At 36.2% G+C, this 17,592-nt stretch overlaps 1 protein-coding gene across 1 annotated transcript in view; it reads right to left on the reverse strand.

Moving 5' to 3' along the window:
- ALiX (programmed cell death 6-interacting protein-like protein AliX) overlaps nt 1–16,965 on the reverse strand; it is a 109,598-nt gene extending 92,633 nt beyond the window's left edge. The window contains exon 1 of the mRNA XM_089101617.1: nt 16,694–16,965. Within this exon, the coding sequence (XP_088957743.1) occupies nt 16,694–16,899 (206 nt within the window). The 5' untranslated portion in view covers nt 16,900–16,965. The remainder of the gene's footprint in view (nt 1–16,693) is intronic.
- Nucleotides 16,966–17,592: the final 627 nt, after the last annotated feature.

The raw sequence follows: 17,592 nt of genomic DNA on the forward strand, positions 1-17,592 counted from the left end.
AAAAAATAATCATAATAATAATACATTGCACCCAAATCGATCTTTACTATAATTAAATAAAAAAAAACAAGTTTTTTTTACTGAAAGTAAGGAGTTACATTAAAACTTAAATCGAACAGAAATTATTCCGTCTATGAAAGGGGCTGTCCCCTCCTCAATGCCTCGCTCTTTACGCTAAAGTTTTTTGTTTTTTTTTAAATGGTTGTGAGAAAGAATCTAACTTTAGCGTAAAGAGCGAGGCGTTGAGGAGAGGACAGCCTCTTTAATATACGGAATAATTTCCGTTCGTTTTAAGGTTTAATATCGTTCCTTACTTTCAGTTAAAAAAAAACTTGTTTTAATTTGATTTATGAACGTTTTTATTAGCAATTATTTAAAAAAACTTTTTCCACAAAATAAGTTCTTCAAAGACAAGTAAAGAACTCCATTAAACCAAAAATGAGCAAAAGAAAAAATCAAATAATCTACCAAGCGTGAAACTACCACAAATCAGCATCGATAAATAAATGAAACCCAAAACGAACAGAAATAACAATAAATAACAGAGTCAAACTCAAAACGAGCAGAAATTAACATGAATAGGGCTCAAAACCCCTATGCCTTCCCAAGGCCAGAACATAATTTGCACTTTCCTGAAAAAATATAAATATTTTTACTCTTATATCTTTAATAAATCAAATAATATTAACATTTTGATTAACAAAAATCAGTATATGTATATATTAAACTGACAATGCTCATTCCATTTGTATTTTTTTTTGAGTAAAGTGCAAATTATGTTCTGGCCTTGGGAAGGCATAGGGGTTTTTAGCCCTACTCATGTTAATTTCTGCTCGTTTTGGGGAAACGGATGTGTTTGGGAAAAAGGTGGGCGTGAGAGGGGGGGGGGTTAGTTGCCCTCAAATTACTTTCGACTATTAAAAAGGGCACTAGCCCTTTGAATTTCCAATAGAATGAGCCTTTTTTCAAGTTTCTACGAGAAAAATTTCAATAAAAACCTTATATGCCCCCAGGGCATAACTCACTACCCTTGCCCTGAGGGCTGTGGGGGAGTGTCCTCCTCAAAAATATAATTTCCATCTGGATGTCCAATTGAATGTCCAGCTCAAAGGTATAATTTCCTGAACTTCAAACACTTTCAAATATTAAAAAAGGTACTGACCCCTCCAACTTACAACCGAATGAGCTCTTTTTGAAGTTTCTACGACGACTCTTTCTTTAAGAACCTAATATGCCCCTAGGGCATAACTCACAACCCTTGCCCTAAGGGTTGTGGAGGGGTTTCCTCCTCAAAAAAATAATTTCTATCAGGAAATCAACAACGCTTAACAAAATGACTATCTAAAAAATTTTATTGGATGTGTTTGGGAAAAAGGTGGGCGATAGAGGGGGGTTAGTTGGCCTCAAATCACTTTCGACTAATAAAAAGGGAACTAGACCTTTGAATTTCCAATTGAATGAGCCCTTTTTCAAGTTTCTACGACAAAGATTTCAATAAAAACTTATATGCCCCCAGGGCATAATTTATAACCCTTGCCCTGAAAACTGTGGGGGGAGTGTCCTGCTCAAGGGTATAATTTCTTGAACTTCAAACTGCGTGGAAAAAATGGCTATCTCAAAATTTTGATTGGATGTATTTGGGGAAACAGTGGGCGTGGAAGGGGAGTTAGTTGCCTTCCAATTACTTTCGACTATCAAAAATGGCACTAGCCATTTCAATTTCTAATCAAATGAGCCCTTTTTGAAGTTTCTACGATAACACGTTCTATAAAAAACTTATATGCCCCCAGGGCATAATTTATAACCCTTGCCCTGAAGACTGTGGGGGGAGTGTCCTGCTCAAGGGTGTAAAACACGTTCTATAAAAACCTTATATGCCTCAAGGGCATAACTTACAACCCTTGCCCTGAGGGCTGTGAGGGGGTTGTCATCCTCAAAGACCTAATTTACAGAACTTAAAACTACTTTGAATAAAATGGCTATCTAAAAATTTTGGTTGGGTGTGTTTGGGGAAAAGGTGGGCGTGAGAGGGGGGCTAGTTGCCCTCCATTCACTTTCGACTATTAAAAACACTAGTCCTTTGAGTTTCCAATCGAATGAGTCTTTTTTGAAGTTTCTACAACAATTCCTTCTATAAAAACCTTATATGCCCCCAGAGCATAACTTCAAACCCTTGCCCTGAAGTCTGTGAAGGGGGGGGGGTCTAGTTGCCCTCCAATTACTTTTGACTATGAAAAAGGGCACTAGCCCTTTGAATTTCCAATCGAATGAGCCTTTTTTGAAGTTGCTACGGCAACGCCTTCTATAAAAACCTTATATGCCCCCAGTGCATAGCTTACAACCTTTGTCCTGAGGGCTGTGGGGGAGTGTCCTCTTCAAAAACATGATCGCTATCTGGAAATCAACTACGCTGCACAGAATGGCTATCTCAAAATATTGATTGGATGTGTTTCGGGAAACGGTGGGCCTGGAAGGGGTGCTAGTTGCCTCACAATCACTTTTGACTATTAAAAAGGGCACAAGCCACTCCATCTTCAACTGAATGAGCCCTTTTCAAAGTTTATACGACAACTTCTTTGATACGAAGTGCCCTGCTCTAAAGAAAAAAATAATAAATGATACATTCCGCCAACATTGTTCTTATATGCCCTCAGGGCATAACTTAAAGCCCTTGCCCCGAGGGTTGTGGGAGACTGTCCTCCTCAAAAACATGTTTTCTATCTGGAAATCAACTATGCTGAACAAAATGGCTATCTCAAAATTTTGATTGGATGTGTTTGGGATAATGATGGGCGCGGGGGAGGGGGGGCTAGGTGCCCTCTAATCACTTTCGACTATTAAAAAGGGCATTAGCCGCTCCAATTTCCAATCGAATGAGCCGTTTTCAAAGTTTATACGACAACTCCTTCGATACGAAGTGCCCGGGTATGGGAAAAATAAAATAAATAAATAATACATTGTGCTCCCATCGTTCTTTACTTAGGCAGCGCAATAGCGCTGCCTATGATAAATATACGTAACTTACGAATCAACTTACGTAACGAACTTCTATACTCATATATTATTAATACGCATATTAGGGGGTTCGCCTTCTAGTCAATACCTCGCTCTTTACCCTAAAGTTCAAATTTTGTTCTAACTCTTTAGAAATGACCCCTTAACCACAAAGGCCGTTAATTAGAATAAATAGCTCTTATAAAATTACTAAAATATCTTTGGCTTAAAGAGCGAGGTATTGACTAGGGGCGAACCCAATCATATACGTAATAATATCTGTTCGTTTGAAGTTTTGATGTTGCTCCTTACTTTCAGTTGAAAAACTTGTTTTTTTTATTTTATTTCTGATCGTTCTTTTAAATAATGCCGGGAAATCCCACTCCCCCTTCATAGCAATGTCCCTTCCCTCATGAAAACTTCCTCTATGGAAAGGTCCTCCCACATAACCCCGACTCCCCCCCCCCCACTACCAGAAAAAATCCCCCCTGAAAACATCTGTATACTTCCCAATAACCAATACTATATGTAAACATTGGGTAAAGTTCATAACTTTCACCCCTCCCCCTGGGGAATTTGGGGGATTAGGTCATCCTAAAAGACATATTTATCATATTTTCGACCATGCTGAATAAAATGGTTATCTCAAAATTTTGATCGGGTGACTTAAGGGAAAAAATGAGCGTGGGAGGGGACCTAGTTGCCCTCCATTTTTTTGGTCACTTTGACAGGGTACTATAACTTTTAATTTCCATTCGAACGAGTCGTCCCACGATATTCTAGGACCACTGAGTCGATACAATCTTTCTTCTGGCAAAAAATACAATATTCCATATTTTTGCAGATAAGAGCTTGAAACCTCTACGATATGGTTCTCTGATACGCTGAATCTGATGGTGTGATTTTCATTAACATTCTATAGCCTTTAGGGAGTGTCTCCCCCTTTTTTCGTAAATCAGGCAAATTTTATCAGGCGCTCAACTTTTGATGGATAGGACTAAACTTGATGAAATTTATATATTTGAAATCAGCATTAAAATGTAATTCTTTTGATGTATCTATTGGTATCAAATTTCGTTTTTTTAGAGTTTTGGTAGCTATTGAGCCGGGTCGCTCCTTACTTACAGTTCGTTACCACAAACTGTTTGAAAATGTCAAGTCTCCCAATCACTTTCGACTATTAAAAAGGGCACTAGCCCTTTCAATTTCCAATCGAATGAGCCCTTTTAGAGTTTCTATGACAACGCTTTCTATAAACACCTTATATGTCCCCAGGGAATAAATTACAACCCTAGCCTTGAGGGATTTGAGGGGGGTTGTCATCCTCAAAGACCTAATTTCCAGAACTTTAAACTACGTTAAACAAAGTGTCTATCTCAAAATTTTGATTGGATGTGTTAGGGGTGTCTTATTCCAATCGAATAAGCCCTTTTTGCCGTTTCAATTTGCAATTCCTTTTTGAAGTTTCTACAACAATACTTTCTATAAAAAAAAAACAACCTTATATCCCCCGGGGCATAACTTACAACCTTGCCCTGAGGGTTGGGGGAGGGGGTTGTTATCCTCAAAGACCTAATTTCCAGAACTTTCAACTACATTGAACAATATTGATATCTCAAAATTTTGATTGGATGTGTTTGGGGAATGGGGGGCGTGAGAGGGGGGTTACTTGCCCTTCAATCACTATTGACTATTTAAAAGGGCACTAGCCGTTTCAATTTTCAATTGAATGATTCGTTTTTGAAGTTTCTACAACAACGCTTTCTATAAAAAAAAACTTATATGCCCCCAGGACATAACTTGCAACCCTTGCCATGAGGGCTGTGGGGGAGTGTCATCCTCAAAAACATAATTTCCGGACTTTTTAACTACGTCAAACAAAATGGCTAACTCAAAATTTTGATTGGATGTGTTTGGGAAAATGATGGGTGTGAGAGGGGTGTTAGGTACCGTTCAATCACTTTTGACTATGAAAAAGGGCACAAGGCCTTTGAATTTTCAATCGAATGAGCCCCTTTTCAAGTTTCTACAACAAAGCTTTCAATAAAAATTTTATATGCCCACAGGGCATAACTTACAGCCCTTACCCTGAGGGGGTTATCATCCTCAAAGACTTAATTTCTAAGACTTTTAACTATGTTGAACAAAATGGCTATCTATTAATTTTGATTGAATGTGTTTGGGGAAAAGGTCGGCGTGAGAGGGGGGTTAGTTTCCCTCCAATCACTTTCGACTATTAAGAAGGGCACTAGCCCTTTGAATTTCCAATCGAATGAGCCCCTTTTCAAGTTTCTACGACAAAGCTTTCAATAAAATCTTATATGCCCACAGGGCATAACTTACAACCCTTACCCTGAGAGCTGTGGGGGGGAGTGTCATCCTCAAAGATATAATTTCCAAACCTTTCAACTACTTAAAACAAAATGGGTATCTCAAAATTTTAATTGGATGTGTTTGGATAAATGGTGGTAAAATAAAAGTTCAAAATAGGGATAAAATCCTTTTTAATAGACAGTGTATAATAAATTTCCCAAAACACTGTCTATTAAAAAGGATTTTATCCCTATTTTCAAGTTTTATTTTATTGTCATGGAAAGGCAGTGTGGTCTCCGAAATTATCTATGTGATAAATGGTGGGTGTGGAAGGGGTGTTAGTTGCCTTCCAATCACTTTCAACTATTAAAAAGGGCACTAGCCATTTCATTGTCCAATCAAATGAGTCCTTTTTGAAGTTTCTATGGCAATGCTTTCTATAAAAACTTTATATAACCCCAGGGCATAACTTAAAACCCTTGCCCTGAGGACTTTGGGGGGGGGCGGGGTGTCAGCCTCAAAGACCTAATTTCCAGAACGTTAAACTATTTTGAACAAAATGGCTATCTCAACATGTTGATTGAATGTGTGTTGGGGAATGACGGGCGTAAGAGAGAGATTTAGTTGCCCTCTAATCCCTTTCAACAAGGAAAAAGGGAACTAGCCCTTTCTATTTCCAATCGAATGAGCCCTTTTTGAAGTTTCTACAACAAAGCTTACTATAAAAACCTCATATGCCCCCAGGGCATAACTTAGAACCCTTGTTCTGAGGCCTGTGGTGGAGAGTCCTCCTCAAAAACGTAATTTCTATCCAGAAATTAACTATGATGAACAAAATGGCTATCTCAAAATTTTGATTAGATGTTTCTACAACAACTCCTTTGATACAAAGTGCCCTTTGATACAAAAAAAAATAATAATAAATGATACATTGTGTCAACATTGTTCTTTACTTAGGCAGTTCTATTGAGCTGCCTATGATAACACTACCAAGGTAACTGAAGCAGTTCAACTGATTGATCTTCTTGTTACCCAGCATCACATCTTCAACTTCACTTGAACATAGCCTTGACAACTTGGTCTTCTTATTATTAATTTTTAAACCTATTTTTGCAAATTCTTGCACCCTGAACTCTCTTAACCTCTAAAAATTCATTCATTCTATAAACATTTTCATCTAGGATGCTTAAATCATCAGCATAATCTAGGTATGGAGGAGTTTTACTTTCCCAATTATAAAGCTTGTCCCATTACCTTTGCTGTGCTCCTTAGGGCAAAGTCCATCCAAATGATCCAAACAAATGGGGATAAAATGCAACCCAATTTAACTCTTGATTTAATACAAAAGCAGCTACCAACCTCTTTTTCTACCTTAACTACAGCAATGTTATTCTTGTACACATCAAATCTTTTTGTATATTTCTTAATTTTTGTTTCAATGTATTTCTTTGGATGAACTAATATGAAAATGCTCTACTTTATAAAAATACAGGGTCCAAAGGCATCAAATATATCTGTTTTATAACTGAATTCAAAAATAAAAATATTGCTCAATGATCCACAGCAATTAGAGCATTCCTCAATATTACTGAAGCCTTGGAATTCCTATCCAATTTTTCTTGATTAGGCTGTTGTGTTGTCTTACTTTTTGCAATTACTTGACTTTTTCTGTTTTTTATACTCTTACTTTACTTGACATATCTTTTTTTATTTTTCAAAAATATTGTCTCAATGCTTCAGATCAACAACCAGACAGAGAGCATTAAAATATCAACCAAATAGCAAAAATATTATATTCCCAAAACTATGCTGTTTCATGTAAAGTAATCAAATTTTCTTGTGACAATCAATCCTATTTTAATGTGTTTCTTCAAACTTTGAAGAAACACATTGAAGAATGTGTGTAATGAAATTTTCTTCAGTTTAGTTTGAGCATTGAAAGAGAGAGAATCAGTTTAACATATAAATGATTTCAGTTTGATGGAAAGAATTGTCTTTTTCTGGATTGAAACGTTTGTCTTAAATGGTCATAATTTCAAATCAAAAAATGGTATATATGCATGGATAGTTTGTTTTGAGTATGGGTCCTTCAAATCTAAAGAATGGCAAAACCCTACTTTATATGCCTTTGAGATCCTAAAAATTGGGACAAAAAATAAAACCACCATAAACAGCAGTGGAATTGAACAGAGGGCTGCCTCTCTCATATACCAAATTATTTTGATTTGTACTAAATTTTGGTGTTGTTCCTTACTACCAGTGAGAAAAAAAAATTAAATTAATGAGTTTCTTTCAAGTTATTAGAATCCCAGCTATGCATATATTAGATCATAGTTGTATTATCCAAAGTGTACACTAATTACATAGGGTATATAGCATTCTATTGATAGTTGACTAGTTGGCTACTCAAAACATACTGTTTATAAATTGTTATTTATAGGAGATGCCAAGTAGACTAGGAAAATTTTGTATATAGTATTTAGCTAAGGATTTTTCTCTATATACAGACTATAGGCTACCATTTTCTATGATTAAGTTGCAAAATGGAGGCTCTCAAGAAAGAGACATGCTAGAGAAGAGACATTATTAGATTGACAATTTGATTCATTTTTTACAGTTAAAGTTACCTTTGTGAAAATTGAGCCTCACCCTCCTTATGGTCCTATATAGATAAACAAAAAATCGCGAAGAAAGGAAACGAGGACAATTAACAGCCAGTGAAAAAAATAAAAAAAACTATGCAAATATTTTGGTCAAGACCTCCACTTGACCGTCCTCAGTGCAGAATAAAACTGATAAAAATATAAAAACCAAACCTTAAAATAAAAACACCAAACTAAAATTGGACGACCCTTTCCTAGTAATGGTGATCATGATTAGCCAGTGTGGTCTCAGAAATTATTTGGTCCTATATAGAGCCTTAGGATATTGAGGCTAACAAGCTAAAAAAATGAAACATCAAAATTTTTAATTTAAATTATACAGCACATTTATATTAATCAGGTCATCATGTTTCTTGCTATTATTATTCACATTTTTTTACTTATTGAAAAGAGTTCTTTTTTTTATTCCATATTGAGCACAATCACTCAGGCTAAACTGGATATTTCAAGTCTACACAGAGCAACCAGTTTCACAAGAAATCAATCAATCAAAAGAACAACAAACTATATTAATGTACAATTAGGCCTGTGGAAAGGAAACACTATAAAATTCTGAAAACAGTTTAAGAAATCCTAAAATATTTAGTTATATCATTTCTAAAGTGATTCACTTTTCCAAAACTCTATTCTCTCCCCCAATGTGCAAACATATAGCCTAAATTGCATATTTCCTATGCATTTTTTTTGTTTCTTGATTTTATTGATGTTATATCTTTACCATTAAATTTATTTGAAAAAAGAGTGATCTAATCAAGAAAAGGAAAAATGGATAGGAAATACAGTACATAGTTTAGGCTATATATAGGCCCAGATTTACCCATAGGTCTAGGGGTGCAAAATTCCAGGGTGCACAATAAATTATCACTGAGTGATTTTTTTTTCCTAACAAAAACTAGACTGATATACTTTATTGTCACACTCAGTCACTGTCAGTATTGTCACTGTCAGGTGCACTCAGCTCCTGCACTACCTATTCACAGAAAAATCATTTTAAAACAATAAAAGAATTTTGTGACCACTTATAAACTGTCAGATGTCTCCCAAGACTGGCAGCTGAGAGTTTGGTATTACATCTCCCTTTCATTACTTTTAGCTCATCAGTTGTGTTCTATTCATAGCTTTCACTATCCCTGATTTTTTGGAGATTTCCCAAAAAATCTTGCAAAAACAGAGCAGCAAAAACACTTGGGCCTAGAAGCATCAAAACTTCAAATCCAGCCCTGGCTATATATTTGCACACTAATGGGGGGAGTGCAGGGTTTATATGCATTATTCAGGAAATATATTTGCATATCAAGGGATGAGAAGGGTTTTCAGTACAAATAAATGTTATATTTGGGTTCACAATACAATTCAGATTCTAAAGGTAGATATATTTCTTAGCTATCTAAGTAGCCTAGTATGTAAATAGGAAAAATGATGAAATTCTCACTTTATCATGTGAGCAAGTATTGATGAATCATATTTCCCATTTTTTTCTGTTTTTGAATGTTTTCATTGGTAAGGTCAAGAAAAGTGGCCCTTCAGAAGGAGACATTCTAGGTAAAAAGGAGATATTTTTAGATTGCTTATTTTAAGTTAAGTTTTTGGTTTTGTTTTTTACAATTCATCCCTAGCCCTGCTCTAATGGTCTCATATAGCCCTGAAGAGGCACAGTTAAGGGGAGGGGGGCAATGCTGGTACCTTGGAACTTTGGTGTCTTAATTTAGCTTATGTGTCCGTGTTTGTTGGGACACTGGATGGTCTTGTCTGAACATTCTTTATATCTCCCCTACAAACTCAAAACCCTAGCTTCACCCTTGCTCTAGGCTATAAGAAACTAACTAAAGTTTTTTATAATTCTTACTTTATTATATGCAGCAAGTATCAATGAATCATATTTCCAAGTTTTGAATCAGCTTTTCACCCTTATATGCTAGTTTTGTACATAGTTTATAGCTATATGATACTGTTACAAGGTGGTGCTGGGATTAAATTGTCAAAAACAAAACAGAATCATAAAAATGAACATAAAATAAGCAGGTATAAGCCTAGAATTGGGCTTATAAAGAAGAAAACATGTTAGAAAATCATTATTACTTCATAATATGCAGAAAAATTGCAGTTGATACATTTTGAAGGTGCTTCTACTATACTTTACCTCAACTCTCCCCTAATGTACAAATATATGGACCAAATAATATATTTCCTATTCATCACAAACTAAAATTAAGTATTTTGCAGTAAGCAAGACATGGCAAATTGTAGAAAAAGCCAAGACAGATAGTCCAAGTAATTGACAGGCAAATCTGGGATGAGCTCTGGGATTGAGAGGCAAATCTGGATGAGAAGGAAACATGTTTAGAAAAACCATTCTTACATCATATTATGCAGAAAAATTGTAGTTGAGACATTTTGCAGGTGCTTCTACTATACTTTACCCTCAAATCCCCCCTAATGTACAAATATATGGCCCAAATTATTTATTTCCCATTCATCACTCTTGTTTCAACCCATTTACCTATAAACTGAATCAATTATTTATTTTTATGTATTTTAGATAAAAACAGAGTAAGCCACAGGCTGGCATTTACCCCCCCCCCCCCCCATAAAACACCCCCCATGGGGTATATAGAAAAATAGAAAATGATGGAGTCTAATAGAAAAAAAACAAAACAAACATGTGAAATATTTTTTTTTCTTTGAAAAAGACTATGTCAATAAAAAGCAAACAGAAACTAGTTTAAAAAACTTTCCATAAAACAAGTTTTTCAAAGAAGTAAAGAGCTCCATTAGGCCAAAAATGATTAAAAAAAATTCAAATGATTTTCTGAGCTTAAAACTCCCACAAATCACCATCAATAAATAAATTAAACCCAAAACAAACAGAATTTACAATAAATAACAAAGTCAAACTGAAAATGAGCAAAAATTAACCTGAGTTGGACTGACAACCCCCTCAACTACTCAAGACCAGAACATAATTTGCACTTTTCTAAAAAAAATAATAATAATAATCTAAATGCTTTCACTTTTTGTTTTTAATAAATAAAGAAGTATTAAGACTTCAAGGAACAAATATCAGAATATGTATATTAAACTGAAAATACATGGTTATTTGTTTTTTTTTAGTAAAGTGCAAATTATGTTCTGGTCTTGAGAAGACATGGGTGTTGTCAGCTGTACTCCTTTTAATTTTTGCTTGTTTTGAGTTTAAGTAGGTTATCTATTGTAATTTCTGTTTGTCTTTCTTCTGAGGAGAACAGGCAGGGAACAGATCTCATTTTCATTGAGAAATATTTCAAACAAAGAAAATACATTTAATTAAACATAAAATTCAACAATCCAAACACACAGTTTTCCTATTTACCCCATTCAGAAGAAAAACTACATATCCATTGCTTTGAGCAAGAATAATTTAGCAAAATCCCCACCCTTCCTTCTCCCTATGTAAAATTTCCACTCACAAATTCCCCCCAAAAAATCCTCCCACAGAAATTTTTCTTCTAGAAAAACCCTTCCACCAAGAATACGTTTTTTCTGGTTTTTTTTTTCCATGCCTAGAACCTTACTAAGAGCCCTGATTCTAGGTTTATACATGCTAATTTTATGTCCCAATTAGCATTCTAAAAGTGTCTGTTTTTTTCTCTTTCTGCTGCTTCTACAAATAATTCAGTGCAGCACCAAGCCACCTGAGGCCAAAACAGCTATGTAGGCTCCTCCCCCATCTCAATCTATTCAAAGCCTCCCTTTTTACAGCCTCCAATGAAGTTTACATTCTCCTTAAATGTTCCTTTATAACATCCTCCTACCCTATTTAGGGATGACCTATTTTTTTTTTTTTTTTTTTGGCCAACAAGGATAAACTTTGGCAATCTGTCATCCTTTATCTACAGAATGTGCCCAAGCCATCTTAACCTTTGTCTCATCATATCCCTAGAATGCAGGACTGAACCACATTTTTAATACAGCTTATTGTTTGAGATATGGTCTTAGGGGGGGAGGGGATGAAATGTCAAAAACACAAATAAAACCATAAAACTGAACATAAAATTGGCATTCTGTAAGTGTTGCTTTTTTGCCCAGGCATGTCTCCTTCTGAAGAACCACTATTCTAGACCTTTAGCCTAATCTTTTTTCTATCTAATTTCTGTCCTATGCTATAGATAATCTTGGTAAATTTGCAGTTTACAACATAATTCAGCTTGAATGAAGGTGAATATATCACTTAATGCCTTTTTTCATGCTCTTTCAGAATACATTATTTTTTTCTGGGGCAAATTCCACTTTGAGCCCTTGAAGGGCTAAGAAGGCACAAAACAGCCTATAGTCCCTAAAAGTTTACCTTAAATTACCTTAAATCGCATCTTCTAGCGACTAAGGTTGCAGGAACCTGTAGATGTCGCCAGGTAGTATTGACAGGAGTTCGTTGCACAATTCATTAGTGGATCATCACATCCTACACATATACAGGACAGTTGAATATCACACACTAATAGACCCTAGTGGTGGATGCAGGCTCATCCCACTGCGTCCTCCATGGCTTGTTCCTCCAGTCATGGTCAACGCCAGTCTTGAAGCTGTTAACTGAAGCTGCGGAAACAGTTGAATCGCTCAGTGAATTCCACAACGGAACAACGCGATTGGTGAAGAAGTTGTATTTCTCACGCTTTCTGCTGAATCTTTGGCGGAGTTTTATGGGGTTACCTCGCGCTCTGCTAGACTGGTCCTGTTCGAGAATGGGCTTGATAACACTGCTGTTCATCAACTTATATGCCAAAATTACGTCCCCCCTTTTTCTACGGTAGGTCAGAGTTTGCAAATCAAGCTTTTCTAGGCGTTGCTCATATGGGATTTGTTGGTTGTCAAATGGGAGCCTAGTAGCTCTTCTCTGGACTTTTTCAAGCAACTCTGCATCGCATTTGAAGTGGGGGTTTGCAACTGCCATCCCAAACTCAAGATGAGGGCGGACAAGGGCTGTGTAAAGCTTCTTAATGACCCTGGGGTGGCGACTAGTCACTGATCGCTTGATTAGGCCTAGGATCTTGTTTGCCTTTGCGGCTTGAGTTCGGCAGTGACTATGGAACTTCAGCTTATTATCTATGATTACCCCGAGATCACGTTCTTCCTCTGCGCTTTGGATGGGTGTTATAGCACCAGTAGAGTCCAACATATGGTAGCTATGGCAAGGGTTGTTCAGTCCAAGATGTAAAACTTTACATTTGCTTGGGTTAAACTCTAGTGTCCAAGTTGAGGCCCATTGGCAGAGGTTTGTTAAGTCTTGTTGCAGGGCATTGCAGTCTTCGTCAGAAGCGGCAGGTCCAAAGAGTTTGGAATCGTCTGCATATAGTTCCAGCAGATTCTGGACAACCTCAGGAGCATCATTAATGTAGAGGTTGAATAAAGTCGGGCCCAACTTAGTTCCCTGTGGCACACCACTTCTGACATTTACTGGTGCCGAGTACACGAGGTTTCCGTTGTGGTCGTAGACTGCAGCAATCTGGATTCTATCAGACAGAAAGCTATGGATCCACTGGGCTACGTCTACATCAATGTGATATGCTGACAGTTTAATCATCAGGTACCGGTGGGACATTTTATCGAAGGCTTTTGCCTGGTCCAGTAGGAACACGTCTACAGGGGATCCCGATTCGATAACCTCAGTGATTGATTCATAAGCTTGGATCAGGTTCGTTTCAATGGACATTCCTTTTCTAAAGCCATGTTGGCCGCTGTAAAGGAGACCATTCCTTGTCATGTGAGCTATAACGGCATCATTGACAATTCCTTCAATCAGCTTAGCAACGACTGAGGTAAGGCTTATGGGCCGGTAGTTCTCTGGCTGGCTTCTGGAACCTTTCTTAAATATTGGAGTTATTGTTGCTGTACGCCAATCAGGTGGTAGTTTCTTTGTCTTCAAAGACAGATTATACAAGGAGCAGAGCGGTTCGGTGACTATATCAGAGATTTCTTTGAGCAGCCTGGGATGGATGCCGTCTGGTCCTTTGGCTTTGTTAGGGTCCAGCTTTGATAGTCTTTTCTTAACCTCTTCAGTCGTGATGATGAGTTTCGGCATAAGATGTTCGATATGTCTGGGGTCAGGACATGAGGGTTCAGCTGATGAGTCTGAGGAGAAGTTCGAAGCGAAGGTAGTGTTAAGCAAATTTGCTATAGCTTCTGGGTCTTCCAACTTTTTCCCTTCAGCGTTGAATAAGAATGGTATTGATCGCCTGTTCTTATCTTTCTTGGACACATACCTCCAAAATCGTTTAGGGTTTTCCTTTATACTAAAGGCTATCTTCTCCTCATATTCTGCCATAAAATACCTAGTTAGATGTCTCAACTTATTCCTGGCTCTGGCATAATGCTCCCAGTGTCGTGTGCATACACACTTCTTGTACTTCGAAAGTGCCTTTTTCTTCCTGTTCATGGCTCTTTTAATGGGTCAGTCTATGTGAGGCAGTGTTCTAGGTGCCTTGACAAAAGACGTTGAAGTACAAAGCTGCTCAACATGGAGGACGGCGTTCTTGAAATTTAGCCAGGCTTGCTCTATATCATCACTGTTAGTCACTTGATCCCATGCAACCGCCTGTAGTATTTCCCTGATCCTGCTGTAGTCGGTATACGTTCGTTTGGTGCAGTTGTTTGGTAAAAGTATGTTAAAATACTGGCTAGTGAGAAAAAATTGTTATTTTTAGCTGATTCACAATGGTAATTATTATTTCCCTTAGTTTTGATTTTAAAATGTTATTTTGAATACAAATTTGCAGAAATTCTTAAAAGGGTCTGAAACCTCTCAATAATTACCTTAAATTGTATCTTCTAGCAATTAAGTTTGAAGAACCTGTAGATGCTGCCAGGTAACATTGACTCAATAATTTTCATGTCACAGTTGGATTATTGCTATTTATATATATATATATATATACATGACAACAGTTCATTACAACATGACAATTAGCACAATTTTCATATTTACAGAACAGTTTGGTTATGTTCTTGGGTTCACTATATGTATTGGTGGCCAGACATAATGATGTCAGTTTTAATGTGATGTCATTTTTGAGGGGTTTCAGGCTCTTTTTAAAGATTCTGCAGATTTATTTTCTGAATAAGCTAAAAAAATATTCTCACTAATAAATTTTATTATAGAAATATACTTTTAACTTTTGGGGAACCTTTGCAATCTAAAAGCAGTTTTGCCTAAATTTCTAGTGGGACATATAATTTAGCTAAGATGAAAGTGAAAACATCATTTGATGCCTTTTTTATGCTCTTTCATAATTCAATAATTGCTTCTGGGGCTAATTGCATCATCAGCCCTTAGACGGGCCCCAAAGGTCTTTTGTATGAGTTAGAAAAGAGCATAAAAAGGGATCAAATGATATTTTCACTTTAATCCTAGCTAAATTATATGGCACACTGCAAATTTACCAAAAACTTTACCCCCCCCCCCCTAATGTGCAAATATATAGCCTACCCTGAATTTTTAAGGGTAAAGTTTTGAATTGCAAAATTTAGTGCTCTTACCATTGTCAATACCATTTGAAAAACTTGAAACAGTAGGAAAATTGGGTCAATATATACCAAATCATATTATTGAGTTAGGACTAAAGTTAATACACAGTTCGAGGCCTTTTTTTATGCTTATTGTAAAGATAATACGCATTTCAATCGGAAAGTAATTTCAGCCCCCCCCCTAGAGAGGTCAATTCAGGGTTAGGTTAGGTAAAGCCTATATAGGGGGGGGGGGCTGAAATTCATTTCCAATAGAAATGCTTATTATATTTGTAATCAGCATAAAAAAGGCATTGAACGGTGTATTCACTTTATTTGAAACTCAATAATATGATTTGGTATATATTGACCAAAAATTATATATATTGAGTTGCCTAGTAAATGAGGTTTGGATTAGGTATTAAAATTTATAAATTACCTATTAAAATTAAGTATTTTTTGGAATATATTACTATTGAACAACTTAGCCTATTTATAAGCTAGTGATATGTTTTTAACCATTTTCAATAGCTTAACTAGCCTAGTGTTGATAACTTCTTTGTGTGGTTACAAAAATGAAATACCTTTAGGGGCCAAATCAGGGTAGGCTATATATTTGCACATCATGGGGAAGGTAAAGTTCATTTGTGATGCAAATGAAGGTTATAGGCTATTTAGATTCAGAATGCACTTCTGGATATATAATTACACATTAGGGGGGTGGAGGTATCCTATATATTCTGTTTGTATATAGGTTTTAAGAAACTCATGAGTTTCTTAGAAAAACAAGGAAAGAACTAAAGATAAAAATTCTCCCACTGCAAAATAAATTAAGCAGGATTATTGTGCATATTATGAAGCAAGAATTGCTTTCTTAATAGGTCTATGTCTCAAGGCTGTATCCAGGGGGGGTACCCCCAAAATTTTTGACCAAGTCCAAAATAAGTTGAAAATTAGTAAAACATAGGTGAAAATCAGTAAAATTAGTCGAAAACTGAGTCAGAAATTAGTAAATTCCTCCCCCCCCCCTGAAAAAAAATCCTGGTTCCGCCCTTGCTAGGCCTATGTCTCCTTATGTGGTAGACTGCTCATACATTTATACCCTAGGAACTTACTGGAAGGATATCAAGTGATATATTCACTTTCATCCTAGCTAAATTAGGCCTATGCTGTAAACTGCAAAATTACCATAATCTTAACCACCAAGTCTAGCCTTAAAAAAACAGCAAATTTTAGAAGACACTTACTTGACCATTACATCTAAATAGCTTTGTTGCTTTTCTACATTTCTGTTTGTGGCAGCTTGTCTGAGAGTGTTAAATTCTTCAAAGGCAGATTCCAGGTTTTCTTGTTTTCCAGAATTACCATTTCGTGATTGCACCAAAGCTTTAAATGGACGCACCAGATCCACTTCACTAGATCTTTTCAGTGGCACCTCTATGAACTCATTCATTCTGTCAAATTCTAAGCCTATGCAGTTTTTAAGCTTGACAGATTAATAAAACTTTTCAGATTCAAAATCATGAAGTAATTAAGTAAATGTAATAATGATAATGAAGAAAAATGATGAGTTTGCCAAGGGATTCGATAGGGGATTTTAGCCTTTTTTCCGACGTCTAGACAAAACTGAGCTAGAAAAAATTCCAGCAAATATGTTTCCTCCGTCCAAACAAAACCCATAAGTAAATATTGTTAAAAATCTCTCTAACAAATCAAATCATTATTGGAGAATTGCAATTACAATATTCAAAAACTAGATAATGCAACAAAGTAGTCAGGACTGCTAGTGTTTCGTACATTTTGAATACTCTTCCCTACTTCTTTTTTTTATCATTGAGACCATACTCTGATTCCTAAAAACGAGAAAAATTGAGTCCCAGGTTATCTCTTTTGGATCCATCGTAATTGACACTTCTTAAGTCTTTCTGTAAGCCTTTCTGACTTCTTCCTCAGGATGAGTTGCAAACAATTAGCACGCTACCAATTTACCACGCTAACAATTTGGATTTAAATGAAGAACAGGCAGAATCAGCAGGCGGAAGTTTAGTTCTCAACAGCAACCTTATAAGAAAATCGAAATATATTTTCTTGTGATTATTATCGCTTCTAATCAGCAGTTGTACCAAACCTATCCTGCTCAAGTCAT

Source organism: Artemia sp. Qi Xiang Cuo, chromosome 15 (genome assembly GCF_049724085.1).
Source record: "Artemia sp. Qi Xiang Cuo chromosome 15, ASM4972408v1, whole genome shotgun sequence".
NCBI lineage: Eukaryota > Metazoa > Arthropoda > Branchiopoda > Anostraca > Artemiidae > Artemia > Artemia sp. Qi Xiang Cuo.